The sequence below is a fragment of the Sardina pilchardus genome, chromosome 20 (assembly GCF_963854185.1).
Source record: "Sardina pilchardus chromosome 20, fSarPil1.1, whole genome shotgun sequence".
NCBI lineage: Eukaryota > Metazoa > Chordata > Actinopteri > Clupeiformes > Clupeidae > Sardina > Sardina pilchardus.
Window position 1 is genome coordinate 11,902,872 of NC_085013.1, and position 14,645 is coordinate 11,917,516.

A 14,645-nucleotide genomic window follows, 5' to 3' on the forward strand; every position below is an offset into this window, starting at 1 on the left:
TCATAAGCACTAGGCTCATTTAGTTCCTGGCCTCCAAAGCAATGAGGGCTTGTATTAATATGCATGCGTTCCATGGACTTAAAATTGAAAAAAATCCAAGAAACATTGCGGTTACGAATTTATGTATGTAGGCACTAAGTCCCACTGGAGTCACATACAGCAAGGACTCCAAATGCACAACACTTGGAATTCCTAAGCATTTAAATTCAATTCTCAGACAACAAATTGTAACTGATGGGCATACTCTGCATCTTCACATACTCGCATACTCTTAATATCAGATGCTTGAAAGACCATTAACCTCAGAGTTAATCATGCCAATTTAAGATGAACAGGTATTCATTACAGTGAGCTCAACCTCATTGAATGCCAAAGAGCTATTACAAGTGAAAGTGCATACACTACGTTTTTGACCACCTGACCTACAACCTATATTTACAGTACTGACACAAAAAAAGTGGCTTAACAAAAATACTAGTCAGCAGTTATTTTAATAAACATTTATTGTTGTCCGTTGAACCCTCACACAAGGACACCATACTGTTTCAGAACATCTGTGTACTGAGCAATCCTGCCCTCAACGTTCTTCTCTGCCTGCTTGGTCAGCTTGACCAGAGTCTTCTTCTTAGCATAGTGAAGCTTGGCCTTGGCTTTCCTCTTCTCCTCCAGCGTGCTAGTGATTGCCTGGTACTTCCAGCCAACCTCATGCGCCAGGCGTCCAAGGACAGCAAACTGCAATGAACCAAAACAAAGCATTTAAAATCTAGTGTTTTAATGTACAATGAAAGTCACATGCAATACCAACAGCCCCATTAAGCATGTCCACACAAATGAACAAATCCATCATTCATCTTCCTTAGAGAGCCGGCACATTACCAAGTATGCTACACGACTTACCTTACGAGTAGGCTTCAGACGCACAATTTTGAGAGCGGCTGGGACCACCATACGCTGCCTCTGTTGACATAAATTAACTGTTAGTACCCCATGAATGCCTTCCCCAACAAAGGAATAATGTGCATTTGTCTCAGATACTTGTACGTTCTCATATGTTCTCAAACAAGGTAGGTTAGGGTTAGTAAGGAAGAACATCATTGACAGATCTCATGATCCAATTCAACACAAACAAAATAGTAACTTGCCTTGTCATAAGGAGGGGGAATCCCGTCAAACACCTTTAGCCTGTCAAGAGCAGCCTGTCCTCTCTTGGTCTTGTGAGGAAGCATACCTGTCAATCAAGTGGGCAGGTCAAATTAAGTGTGTAGTGGGCAAGTGAGCAACCAAGTTTCACATGTATGATAAGACCAACACTCCAGCCAAGCTCAGTAGTCAGATCCGTAAGGATGTCTCATCAGAACAGTCAGGTTCGGGATAAAGGTACATCATAGCATGGGGAGGGTCACACGCTTTAATGAAGTAGAGCTGTAGGTTGGTTTCCTTATCCCTTTCCCAGTAAGATGCATAGAACATCACCTCTGACAGTCCTCCAGAAGATCCTGCTTGGAGCTCTGAAGTGGTATGGGCCCCTAGAGGGGTTGGTGTTCATCCTCTTGCGCAGGAAGGCCAAGTACTTCACTGTTACGAGAACAAAAACACCATCAACATTTGCTGCACATTTATGATCATGGTATTTGGCAGATGCTTTTATCCAAGGTGACTTACATTATGTCAAGACTACATAAATAAAAATCTTGATAAAAGGCACTTTAAACATAACAGTAACAATAAAAACAATGAAGCACATGGGGAATAGAATAGTCTTTAAACACTTCTGAAAAAACTACAGAGAACACTAGGCAACTCATTCCTCTAAAAGAAACTACTGAAAGAATACTGCTGTCTCAGATGGTAGTGCATGTGAGTCTTATCATGGTAAACTCAAACAAGATGGGTAAAGGCATCACTGACAGCAGCATCCAAGAATACAAAGTTTTGCACTGTGCACTTTGCCCACTGAGGGCTAATATAGAACAAATGATCACCTCTCAATAGGATAAAGACCATTCTACTTACATTTGTTGCGGTAAAAGTTTCCAGAGATGTTGATTCCCTCACATCTCACAATCACAACTTTGTGGCCTGTAAGCAAAATAAACACTATGATGAACATGTTCAGCATTTGGATCACAACTTGCCTAAAGAATACAACTGTCTCAGATGGTAGTGCATGTGAGTTTTATCATAGTTCATTCAAACAAGATGGGTAAAGGCATCACTGACAGCAGTATGGCACTTGCTCAATGATGGCTAAAATAAATATAATTTTACATACATTTATTTAGCCATCAACTTACATCAAGAGAAACAAGCCATTGGACACATTAAGTGGCATGAGCGTTTCATTAGTATTAAACACATTTGTACTCACCCATCAAGACCTGCTTCGCCACAATGGCAGAAAGTCGACCAAGGAGATGGCCTCTGCCATCGATAAGCAGAACCTTGGGAAAGAGAGAAATAAGTGAGGACTCAATGTACGCCAAGTGCCAACACAGTTAAGTAATCACTGCGCTTGATGTCTCAGATGGGAGTGCATGTTGTACTCTCATGGTCGTTAAACTCGAATACTCGAGTGAGAATATTCATCATTGACAAAACAAGCAGGAGTCAACACGGATAACTTCAAAAGTTACATCCTCGCATTAGCCGATATAAAGTTGGGTCACTTTAGTTAGCGTCAATTTAGCGCTGCGCAGTTTCTTAGCAGTAGCCTGTACTCAAGGATCCTCATACATTAGAATAATATACAGAATTCAGATACTCACTGATATTTCCACTTAACATCGAATGAGGAATCGGGTCTTAGTATTGAGTTTATAACGAGGACAAGGTGAGATTTACTCACGGAGCATGTGTAGTTAAATACTGCGATAGGGTAACGTAGGAGCTAGGTAGCGTTAGTTGGCTAGACAGACACTAATATTTTATACTCCTACATCCATCCGTATGAAGAATCATTAAAGACGACGAAATGCATCCGGATCCAGCATACACAACCAAACATCGTCGACATTAAACTTAGCAATGCAGGTGAGTGGTTCAGGAATAACGCTAACATTAGCCTCTACACTGCATGTTCCCAGTAACGTAAACGTGGGCTGCGGAGCATGTCATGGTTTCAATAAAATGACCTATATTCTTTAAGTTACATTGCTGGAACACATTCAGAAGCCATAAAATATGATGGGTAACGGATTTAGCTCTGCGGATACACATTCATGGTACATATAATAGTACATTTAAGCGTTTACATTTCACGAGTTCAACACACCTTATTGAACCGGTCCGCCATGATGTCGAAAAGAAAGACAGGCGGGTTGGCCCAGTGAAAAGGACAGGGGCGAGGGCGGAGTCTCAGCTGTACGGGAAGTGACGACTTCTTCCTCGTTGAAGAACTGTGCTGATGTTGAGCTCATCTACTGCCACCACTGCCACCCAGTGACTACTATCAGCACAACTGAGAGACCTAGCAAACTACGTGCCTGACCGATACCAATTTCCATAAAGTTGATCTCCTCCTTCCGACAGACTTCGCAATCCTTGGTCACCTTCCAAACTCTATCACGATGAAACCTCTGGGTGAACTGAATGATGATCTGTCTTGATCTGTCCTTCTCACGTTTGCCAAGGCGATGGACAGAGTCGACGATGTGGTTGATGTTCGAAGACCACGATGGAAAAATCCTCACCAGCAAGCCAAGGACCTTAGCACGTGTGTCCTCATTGTCAACTTCTTTCATCCCTTTGATCTTAAGATTCCACCGACGTTTATAGCGATCAAGCTCCAGAACACGCTGTTGTAGATCAACATTGTTTTTCTTCATTTCGGACATCTCCTTATCAGTAGCTTTAATGTGATCTTTGCAATCTTTAATCTCAGCTGCGTTGAATTCAACTGCTCTGGTTATTGTCGTTAGCATAATAGAGTTCTGTTGCAGTTGGGAACCAATAGTGTCAACTTTTTCGCTTAACACCTTTGCAAACCTGACCGGGATTCACGAGACGCGCTGTGGCCAAAGATAGCTTCAGCCAGAGAGGCTGGAAAACGGGCATACTTCAAAGGTGGCGATGGCTATATAGATGGAGTTAAAATTACTTAGGCCTTAAAAAAAAAAAAAATGCATAGGCAAGGTTTTCTTGAATACGACCCTAGTTCTCTTTAAAAGAAAAAAAAAAGTAAAAATGGGTTGGATGGTTCTCATTTTGAATCACTTAAGTAACGGGACAATGATCCCTCCTTTTGGAATTAAGCTTCTCTTAATTCTTTGTTCACTTTTGGACTCATTTGAACTCACTAGCAGTTGCTAGTTTTTCTATGTTTTGTTCATTTAACTGTATTTCACTCAATGCTAGGGGCTTAAGAGACATTACTAAGAGAAAATCTATTTTTTTTATTTTGTAAGGGCGAAAAAGCTAACTTCATTTTATTACAGGAAACTCATTCAACTAAAGATGATGAAAAATTCTGGACCAGTCAATGGGGTGACAAAATTTTGTATGATCATGGCTCCTCAAGGGCTGCTGGTGTGGCAGTTTTGTTCCACAAAGCTCCAGGGAAAGTAGTAAAGTCTAAATCTAGCAATTCTGGTCATTGGTTAGTATGTGTGTTGGATATCAACGGACACTACAACATTCTTGTCAATGTTTATGGTTTCAATAACCTTACTCAAAATAGACAGATGATTTCTGACATTTCTGACACTATTACACATTTTAAACTCTCTTATCCAACAGCTACTATTGTTATGGGTGGAGACTTTAACATGGTCTTTAATGAACACCTTGATAGATACCCTCCAAAATCTCAAAACCACTCTCATAACTCTCTTCTGTCAGAGATTTGTCGTTCATATAATCTTTTAGATCCATGGCGACACAGATATCCAAACACCAAGCAATATTCCTGGTTTAAGCCAAACCATACTATAAAATCAAGAATCGATTTCTGGCTGGTCTCACTCTCTATGCTTGACACCATTTCAGATTGCTGTATTTCAGCTGCTCCACTCACAGATCACGCAGCTATTACATTGATTGTCAAACCCACTAATGTCAACTACTGTAATAAGGGTTATTGGAAATTTAATTGTAGTCTGCTAAAGTACCAAGCGTTTAATGATGGCGTTAAAGCCATTATTGCACAAGTTATGTCAGATGACTCCATACAATCTTATATTTCTAAATGGGAATTCACTAAATTCAAAATAAGAGAATTTTGTATTACCTATGGGAAACAAGTGAACAGAGACAACAAGTCAACAGAAATGAATTTAATCAAAGAAATAAACGTGCTCTGCCAAATGTTGTCTCCCACCGAGGAGGATAAACAAACACTACATACCTTGTCGTCTAAACTTGATGAAATATATCTAAGAAAGGCAGAAGGGGCCTATGTTAGATCCAGAGCAAAGTGGATAGAAGAAGGGGAGAAAAGTACATCCTATTTTTGCCAGCTAGAAAAAAGAAGACAAGAAAAAAATTCAATAACATCCTTACTCATAGATGGAGAGGAAAATACAGACCCAGCTGTGATTGCAAAAGAGGTGGTTTCTTTCTACCAGAATTTATATTCATCTGCATATTCTCAAGCAGATGCCGATTGTTTCTTCAGAAATATCCAGCATCTTATTCCTCGTGTAGAACATGATTTTGCAGAATTGTGTGACTCTGACTTGTCTATTGAAGAAATTGAAAAAGCTGTGGAAGGTTTATCTTTAAACAAATCTCCTGGAATGGATGGTCTGACAGCCAACTTTTATAAGCACTTCTGGGATGCACTGAAGGGCCCTTTCCTTCTCATGATAAAAGAAGCAACTGATAATATGACATTTCCCTCTACCATGAAACAGGGTATTATAACTTTAATTCCCAAACATGGCAAAGACCCCAAACTGCTAGATAATTGGAGACCAATTACTTTATTAAACACTGACTATAAACTAATTACACTTGTTTATGCTAACAGATTAAAAAAGAAACTGCACAACATTATAAGTGACTCCCAATCTGGTTTTATGAAGGGTAGATCTATTCACAATAACATTCGCTTGGTACTTGATCTCCTAGACTACAAACATTTGATAGAGGATGAGGGCTTCATGTTGTTTCTTGATTTTTTTAAGGCCTTTGACTCTATTGAACATCCCTTCATTTTTCAGTGCTTAAGCCTATTAGGCTTTGGTGATAAATTTATAAATATTATAGCTTCCCTGTATGACAATACTAATTGCTCCATCTCCTTACCAAGGGGTACTTCACCTCGTTTTTCTATCGGACGTGGAATCAAACAAGGCTGTCCTATCTCTCCCTCTCTTTTCATAATAGCAACAGAGATGCTTTCCATTCTTGTTAAAAATTCCAATATTGCCCCGCTTGATGTTTTGGGATTGCCAGTTTTGATTAGCCAGTTAGCTGATGATACAACTATTTTTATGAAGCGTCTAGCTGAGACTCCCAAAATTTTGGAGGCTATCCAGTCTTTCTCTAAAGCTTCTGGCTTGAAACTGAATTTAAATAAATGTGAGTTAATGCCTATCCATCAATGTAATCTAACAGAAGCCTACAATATCCCCATAAAATCTTCAGTTAAATATTTAGGCATACATATTTCGAGTGACCCAACTGACAGAGAGAATATGAATGTGTGGAAGATAACCAAGGATTGCCAGGCTAAGCTGAATTCATGGTTACTAAGAGACATAAGTTTACTAGGTAGAATCTTTCTGACAAAAATGGAGAGCATATCAAGGTGCATATATCCAGCATATTCAATGACTATATCTAAGAGAGCCATTAAAAGAATTAATCAAATCAACTTTGATTACATATGGAGAAAAAGAGTTCACTACATTAAAAGATCAGAAATCACAAAAGAGGTCAGAGATGGAGGGTTACAAGCCATTGATTTTGACTCAATAAATGGAACTTTAAAAATCAAGTGGTTAAAATCATTCTTAAACAACAGTACTAGCTTCTGGTATCATATCCCACATGAAATATTCAGGAAATTAGCTGGTATAGATTTCTTCCTAAGATGTGACTCCAGTATTCAGAACCTGCCCCTCAAATTATCCCTCTTCCATCAGCAAGTTGTTCTGTACTGGAAAATTCTGTACAATCATAATTTTACCCCTCACAACACGCCGATCTGGAACAACAGATACATTACTACAAAAAAGTCGTCTCTATACATCAAGGACTGGTTAGATAAAGGCATCTGGTCAGTCCTGCACTTAATTGACTCCAATGGTTGTCTTTTATCGTACACAAGCTTTTGTTTGAAGTATGGGTTAACATGCAACATTGTTACGTATCAAACTGTATTTGATGCCATTCCTGATTCCATTTTAGGATTGATAAGAGGGATTATATCAGATCCTACTATTTGCCCCTCCCTACCACAACTCTCTGTTGGAGGTTGTGCCTTTAAGGAGTCTAGGTTCCCCAACAAATCTCTAAGAGAAATATTTAATAGCCTTTCTTATCCTATGTTAACATATAGAAACTCCATTTCAAATTTTTTCACAAAGCATCGTATACAGGTCTTGCGAACCAAATACTTGAAGTATCCAATAATCCCTAAAGCCAAAGAGTTACATTTTAAAACTTTGAATGGTATATACCCCTCCAACGAATTTATCCAAAGACGCTTTGGGATAGAGACTGATAATTGTGTGTTTTGTGATGAGCTAGAAACTGTTGAACACCTGTTTGTCCACTGTATTCATGTTGAGTCTTTGTGGCTTGATCTTCATAACTGGCTTCTTCCTAAATGTTGTATGTTAAGTAGCTTTGACTCAAATGACATTATATACGGACTCTCTATGATCAATGATAATGATGATCTCCTGGTCAATGTAATTGTCATCCTGTGTAAATTTTTTATACATAAATGTAAATATTTAAAAGTGAAGCCCACTTTTAGTGGGTTTCACAATCATTTCCTTTCTTACTCAAAAGCCCTGAAAGTTATGAATTCTAAGAATGCTATGCAACTCTGGAACAGAGTAACAGAATCTGATTTACTTTCCAAGCCCTAGTATGTATTTGTGTTTTTTTTTCCTTTCTTGTTTTGTTTGTTCTGAATGTTTATTGCACCTATAATATTGTACATGGATTTCGTATGTATAAGTTTGAGCCATGTGTACTGTACATGCAGAATTACTAATAAAAAAAAAAATAAAAAAAAACAGATAGAGCCCACAAGAAAAAAAAAAAAAAAAAAAAAAAACCGATACCAATTTCGATACTTTTGGATTTCAAAAAACCGGTAAACGACAAATCAGCAAATTATTTTTTTAACCAATACAAATTGTAAAAATGTACGGTTTAACTTAGCATAGGCCCACCACTGAAACGTTCTGGTGGGACATCAAGGTGGGTACAAGGTGGAACAGGACTTGGTGCCCAAATGAAAGGCTCCATATAATTTTTAGGAATAATAGTATCAGGCATTGCTTTTATTTGGAGTAAACACCATTGCCACAAAAACATTAAAAGTAGGACTAGGCCTATTTACCTTATAGCCTAGACTTTATGATGGTGTTTGGCATTTTTTTTTACACTAGGCCTAGGCTTAGTGTTAAACCATCAACAGTGTGATTGGATGGATTATTTGATGGGGAAAATGCATAGTGTAAGATAATGTCCATACCCTCATATTACCTCATATCACCTTACACTGACAAGATTTGGGAAAGATTCTTGAAAGATTGTAGTCTTTTGAGTAAAGCTTGAATGATGGGCATTAGTTAAAAGACTAAGATCTTACAAGAATCTTTCCCAAATCTTGTCAGTGTAGGCTGTGTTGCATTATGATTTTCATTTTGGCACCCATGTTGGCAAGAGCATTACAGTGCCTCTGCCATATTCATGGCTTGATGCATGCTGCAACTGTGACCCAGCTAGAGAATAGAAGGGATTTTGTCCACAAATGAGTGGTTATGTGCAGAAAAACACTGAAAAGACCAGTTGATAGACAGAATGTGTGTTTATAAAGCGAAGTGAAGTAGAATAGGGTCCACCAACCAGACTCTGAAAAGGACAAGTGTTTAAAAGTCAGAACTATAACTAACTACTTAATAGGCTTAAATGAGGATCAGTATTTCCATTAGTTACTTTTATAAACCCAGACACTGATAGATCGGCAAATGGCTAAAATCGGCACCCCAATTTATCGGCCGGGCTACTTATCACAACGAAATCCCATTCCTTTAGAGGCCACTTACAATAATCAAGGAAGAAGTCTAGCATTTTCTATTCTAGTAGATGAATCAGCCTATAGGCTACTGCCACATAAGTTCCAAAAGATGTAGGCCTAAACACCTTAACCTCCCGGATTGCCTGACAGTTTGTGCCAGATGATCACATGAGTGAGTCAGCACGAGGATACCCCTATATGAATATCAGACTTCCAGTCTTGTCATCTGGAGTAATTTTGCAAGTTGTGTTTTGTGATAAGTCCTGCTGCAATTTCTTGGTCACCTTCATATATTTATAAGACAGTTCTCTGAAACTTGATGGATTTAGGCTATAAAAATGCAACATTTTACTCTGGAGTTGTGTGACTTAATGGAATATGCACAAAAAAGCTGCTGTGTTGAAAAGCCCAATTTGACTTGACTTAAAATATCCACTTTTATCAGTGTAATAGAGCAAAGATACAAAATGATGCAGGTTTCCCATTCTTTTTCAGTTGTATTAAATTACAGAAAACATATAGCAGTCCTACAGACAGATATCAACATTTAGGTCAGCACTCATTTTAATAACATCATATTTAACTCAGATAGGTAGAACTTAAGGGCAAAGATCATGCAACACAAGCGATCACCGAGTCTGAAACAGGAACAAAGCTTTAAGCACTCCTGTGAAGCCATCACATTCAGTCTTTAAGTTCTTTGATTTTCCCTTCATGGCGTTTGATTTCTTGCTGCAGCCGATCAATCTCCTTCTTGTGGTGGTCCATCTCTCCCTGGTGGTGCTCCTTCAGAGCTCCCAACTGCTCCTTCTCTTTACGTCTGGTTGTGTTATTAGATGTTTCCATAGAAAAGCCAATAGAAAAGAAAATTACCCCAATGAGTGCAAATGCAAGGTAGGCTATAACCGTCCCTAAAGGCCTACTCGTCTTCAACAAGGCCTGCCACCCAAATACCATTTCCCAACATGTTCAGAATCAGATGGTGAACCACAGTTTTAACATGTCAGACTGCATAATAAGAAACACTCACTTGAAGTACATCTCCTCCTCCATCGCTTGCTTCTTCCCAAAAGCACCCCCTGCCGCTCGAATGGACCCTCCACCCCCGCCACCTTTTCCTGCACCTTTGCCAAGTTCGCCCAACTAATGACAAAATAGAACACAGACCGCTCAACTTTACAGATGAACAGGAAGTTCTGTGGTCATGATTAGGGTAGCCTATTTCTGAAAGGACACCACAATTCTGTTGATCAAAGTAGGCCAATTTATGGGCGAATATGTGCAGGCTTTTAGACACCTGAAAATACTTTCTGACTGTGTTATTGTGAATAGATATGCATTAACAATTCAATTCAATTCAGTTTATTTGCCAGACCCATGTCCAAATTTACACAAGACAGACATTACAAATACATATTAAGACAGAGGATAGTCAAAAAGCTACACAAAACAATGTAATACATTATAGAAAAACAATTTTTAAAATGTATACAGGCATTTTCTCCAGTGCGCTCTCAGTCTGGATGTGTACCTTGTGCTACTCATAAGTGGATTTGAGAGTACCACCATGATATTGTTGGGCGACTCATCCAGGCGTAGTGAAAACTTATACATTAGGTTTCTTAAAAGTGCATGAAGTGTGCTTACACAGGTCTACAGATACAAACATCTGGCTAGCACTCCCTACTCTGGGAACCCTGAGTAGTATTCTTAAAGCATCATTATGCAACTTGTAACTTTTGCATGCTGGCCTTTTTATAAGTGAACCAGAGGTGATCAGTGTAAAGTGGTGTGCAGTATGCCTTGAACAGAGCCACTTTAACTTGATTGGAGCAAGATGTAAATTTACGGGCTAGTGTTTGCCTGACACAACGATAGGCTATATGGCAGTTAAAAGCTTGCGAAGGTTATTTATTCATTTTATAAAATATCTTATTGGACTTTGCTTAGGCTAAATGTCACCGATCAGGAAAAGGGAATCAAAAACATAACTTACAGCCGATTTCAAGCAAATCATACCTGGTCAGATGACATCCTTAACTGTGTGGCCAACACATTTCTATAGTTTGCTTGTAAGAATCTCGCCATCGAACAGTTACCAGCGTCCAGCGACAAACATGCCCGCGGTCGTGCGTGCACTTGCTAAAATAGATACACGGCCCCCACCACTCATAGGGAGAGCTAATTAAGGACATATTGCGAATGCTTCCGTGAAAAGATAGATGGTGTATGTTTTTACTCGTAGTTAATTATGCAGCTTAAGCTATTCTATATTCCATATTGGCATATATTGACAAACGACACAGCAATTAATTACTGACTTATTTCAATAATGGTACAGCCGAAAATCAACACCGCGCTTACGTATAGGGGCCAGTTCACGCAACTTGACATCGCGCCTGTTCTGTGCGTCTGTGCGCAGCAGTCAAAACACTTGCTGTATCAAAGCAGAAACTAATAAACTCTCCATCTTAAGCATTAATGAATGGGAGATGAGGCCACAGGCGAGCTCGTACGGTGCAACGTTTTCAGATCATTTCCAGTTTTTATATTTTAGACTCATCCTAAAATGGATGCAATTCATTTTTCCCTCATAAATATACACATCCTCATATAGCCTACTCCACAAAAAAAGACAGGTGTTTGGAGTGTTTTGTAAATGTATGAAATGTAGCCTACTGAAATATTCCATTTACTGTCTATTAGTATACAGACCCTTTGTTAATGCAATTGTGTACTATAGTGCATCAATGGTCCTTGAGATGCTACTTCACTGGAGTTCACCTGTGCCTAAATCAATTAATCGGACATTATTACGAGAAGTGCACACTTGGGTATATAAAGTCTCATAGTTGATGGTGTACATCAGAGTGAAAGCCAAGCCACAAGATCGAGAGAATTGTCCATAAACATGCGATACAGGGTTGTGTGAAGACACAAATCTGGGGAAGGATACAAGAAAATGTCTGCAGCATTGAAAGTGCCCAAGAGCATGTATCATATTCTCAAATGAAAAAAGATTGATTCAACCAGTCTTCCTAGATTTGGCCTCCCAGTCAAACTGAGTATTGATGACAAAGGGCCTTGGTCAGATATGGTCAATAAAAGGGCCCAATGGTCACTTGGTTCTCCTATTCCATCTCTTACTTCATCCTCCATCCCTACTCTTGCGACTTTTGTGCGTGCGTGCGTGCGTGTGTGTGTGTGTGTGTGTGTGTGTGTGTGTGTGTGTGTGTGTGTGTGTGTGTGTGTGTGTGTGTGTGTGTGTGTGTGTGTCTGTCTGTCTGTCTGTCTGTCTGTCTGTCTATCAGGGATGGACTGGCAATCTGTGCGTTCTAAAAATCCAGAACGGCCATCCATCCAATGGCCATCGACTGCCTGCTCAGTAGCTCGTGGTCCACGTAGGGCTGTTTCTCCACATATGCGTCACTCAGGCTCAAAGCTATCAGTTTGTCTACGCTGCTGTCACTGCCATCCAAAAAAGTAACTCTCTCTCTCTCTCTCTATTAAATTCACAGGTGCACAGGCACGGGCAGAAGTGACTAGCTACATGTCACTCCCAATTACTGTGACATGAAAATAAACCACAAAAAGTAGCAAAATATAAAAACCCAAGTAACCCAAATATAAACCATTAAAATGACTTAACATTTCATAATAATGAAACATTGTATATATTAACATAAATAAGAACAATAACATGTAAACAGATCATTTACATGTTATAAGGGGTTATTTGCCATGAGCCCCTGCCCTATACCCCTGCCTTGCCTACAGACTATAGAGGTAAAACAGAGGCCTAAATGTAAGCTTGTGTTGAACCAGCGTGATTCAGCCCTGCACACGTTCAGACTCGAACCCGAGAACAGCAGCACCTCAGATCAGGAGTCGAGCGTGCAAACAATCGAGCTAAAAGCCCAGGCTATAGCTTTCATGCCAGCAGCACTCTTGACACGTCGGGGAGTGAGGTTAAATTCCACACGCACATCTAAGCTAGTTGGCGTCCGTTACACTAACAGTGTTGCTTTGTTCAGCCTATAAGATAAGGTTTATAAGATATCAATTCTTCTACCCTGTCATTAAGGGTTAGTTTTATTGGTGTGATATTTACATTATTCAAAGCTTGCAGGAGCTAGGCTTACTCTCTTGATGTAGTATGTAATGAGATAATTTCCCAATAGACTTGCTTAGAAGTAGTTGAATAACTGTGTTTTTATAGGTTGTATTTTAATATGCTATCAATATAATACATTTTAAGTAAATTTATCAATAGTTTCCACAAAATCTCTAGAAGTCATCATTCTTTTATTCGTCAAAATTTCTGTCACAGGGTACTACGCCCTCAAACTGCAGGCCCAAAACTATCATGGGGGGCCCATTCTCCAGCAGCATCGAATCAATGATTTGTTTTTTGGTAAAATGTGACCACTATTTTTCGATGTGATACCTTGACTGGTAAAGTTTACGAGACAGCAAAAGTGTGTGTGTGTGTGTGGTGTGCAGCTAATGGTTGTGGGCTTATTTGGAAGAAAGTAGGGTCTCTTAAGTCCCAGTCTGTCCCTGGTGCCTGCGTGTATGCATGCATGCATGTCTGGTTGTGTGCGTGTGCATGCGTGTGTGTCTGTGCATGTGGATGCATTTGTGTCTGTATGTGTGTATGTGTGGGTATTGTTACACCCCACCGTTACATGTCCGTTGCAAGCAGAGCACCTGCAGAGAGACGGAATGGAAGAGGAACAGGGACAAACAGCACTGGGAACAACACACAGCGCAAGAAACACATACAGTCATGACCTACAGTTGCATTTTTGGAAGTGAAATGTGGAACCAAGTGAAGTAATAGATGTGTCTTGCAGCAAGACGCTGCACCATCTGGTGAACAAACTACTGTATGTAACGTGGCCCCTGGGGTCCAAACATTTTTTTTCTGTAAAAGTACTAGGGCTATACATGCTCACCAAGTCTGATGTGTCCCGGTGTTTCGGTGTCCCGGGTATCGTTGACGCTGACCAAAAATTCAAGTAGATGCTGGTGTCTCAAGTGCGCTCCCCTGTGCTCTCGCCTCCACTATTTGTGCAGTGATGAGGACTATGAAGCTATGTCTGGTAACAAGTTGTTTGAGGTGATATCTGCTGGAAGGCAGAGCCTCCGTCCTAGGTTTACCTGCCAATCCCGTCCTGATTTAGCAAACCAGTGTCTGGCTTTGCCATATAAGCAAGTCTAATGGGAGTTTGGTCTCTTCACACAGACTACATCAACAGAGCTCCTGAGCTGAGCTACTATAGCCTATAGTTTTCAATAATCTAAAGGTGACACGTCCTACTAAACCAGAGACTTTATGAGGAGACACAGCACTCAAAAAATGTTCCATAGAACATGCATGACCATGGGGTTCATTTGTATGGCCGTTGTCCACACAGATCCCGCCCCTTCCTCCATCAAAAGC

The 14,645-nt window shown here is 39.8% G+C and overlaps 2 protein-coding genes and 5 non-coding genes across 7 annotated transcripts; all 7 read right to left on the bottom strand.

The window, feature by feature from the left end:
• Positions 1 to 485: 485 nt before the first annotated feature.
• rpl13a (ribosomal protein L13a) lies at positions 486 to 3,354 on the bottom strand. Its single transcript, XM_062523649.1, has 7 exons — positions 3,272 to 3,354; positions 2,369 to 2,441; positions 2,014 to 2,079; positions 1,474 to 1,575; positions 1,143 to 1,228; positions 898 to 957; positions 486 to 732 (listed from the first exon to the last, which is right to left on the bottom strand). Exons 1-7 carry the CDS (start codon positions 3,290 to 3,292, stop codon positions 523 to 525), a joined length of 618 nt encoding a protein of 205 aa, XP_062379633.1. The 5' UTR covers positions 3,293 to 3,354; the 3' UTR covers positions 486 to 522.
• Positions 1,021 to 1,103, bottom strand: LOC134068264 (small nucleolar RNA SNORD34). The gene has a single exon (XR_009936644.1). It is a non-coding gene; the product is annotated as a small nucleolar RNA SNORD34 (small nucleolar RNA).
• On the bottom strand, positions 1,320 to 1,391 carry LOC134068265 (small nucleolar RNA SNORD50). Its single transcript, XR_009936645.1, has one exon. It is a non-coding gene; the product is annotated as a small nucleolar RNA SNORD50 (small nucleolar RNA).
• Positions 1,836 to 1,911, bottom strand: LOC134068262 (small nucleolar RNA Z195/SNORD33/SNORD32 family). The gene has a single exon (XR_009936642.1). It is a non-coding gene; the product is annotated as a small nucleolar RNA Z195/SNORD33/SNORD32 family (small nucleolar RNA).
• LOC134068263 (small nucleolar RNA Z195/SNORD33/SNORD32 family) lies at positions 2,148 to 2,223 on the bottom strand. Its single transcript, XR_009936643.1, has one exon. It is a non-coding gene; the product is annotated as a small nucleolar RNA Z195/SNORD33/SNORD32 family (small nucleolar RNA).
• Positions 2,515 to 2,596, bottom strand: LOC134068261 (small nucleolar RNA Z195/SNORD33/SNORD32 family). Its single transcript, XR_009936641.1, has one exon. It is a non-coding gene; the product is annotated as a small nucleolar RNA Z195/SNORD33/SNORD32 family (small nucleolar RNA).
• Positions 3,355 to 9,739: 6,385 nt separating the features above from the next.
• Positions 9,740 to 11,327, bottom strand: LOC134067508 (ATPase inhibitor B, mitochondrial-like). The gene is made up of 3 exons (XM_062522808.1): positions 11,219 to 11,327; positions 10,230 to 10,342; positions 9,740 to 10,019 (listed from the first exon to the last, which is right to left on the bottom strand). Exons 1-3 carry the CDS (start codon positions 11,285 to 11,287, stop codon positions 9,884 to 9,886), a joined length of 318 nt encoding a protein of 105 aa, XP_062378792.1. The 5' UTR covers positions 11,288 to 11,327; the 3' UTR covers positions 9,740 to 9,883.
• Between the last annotated feature and the right edge of the window lie 3,318 nt (positions 11,328 to 14,645).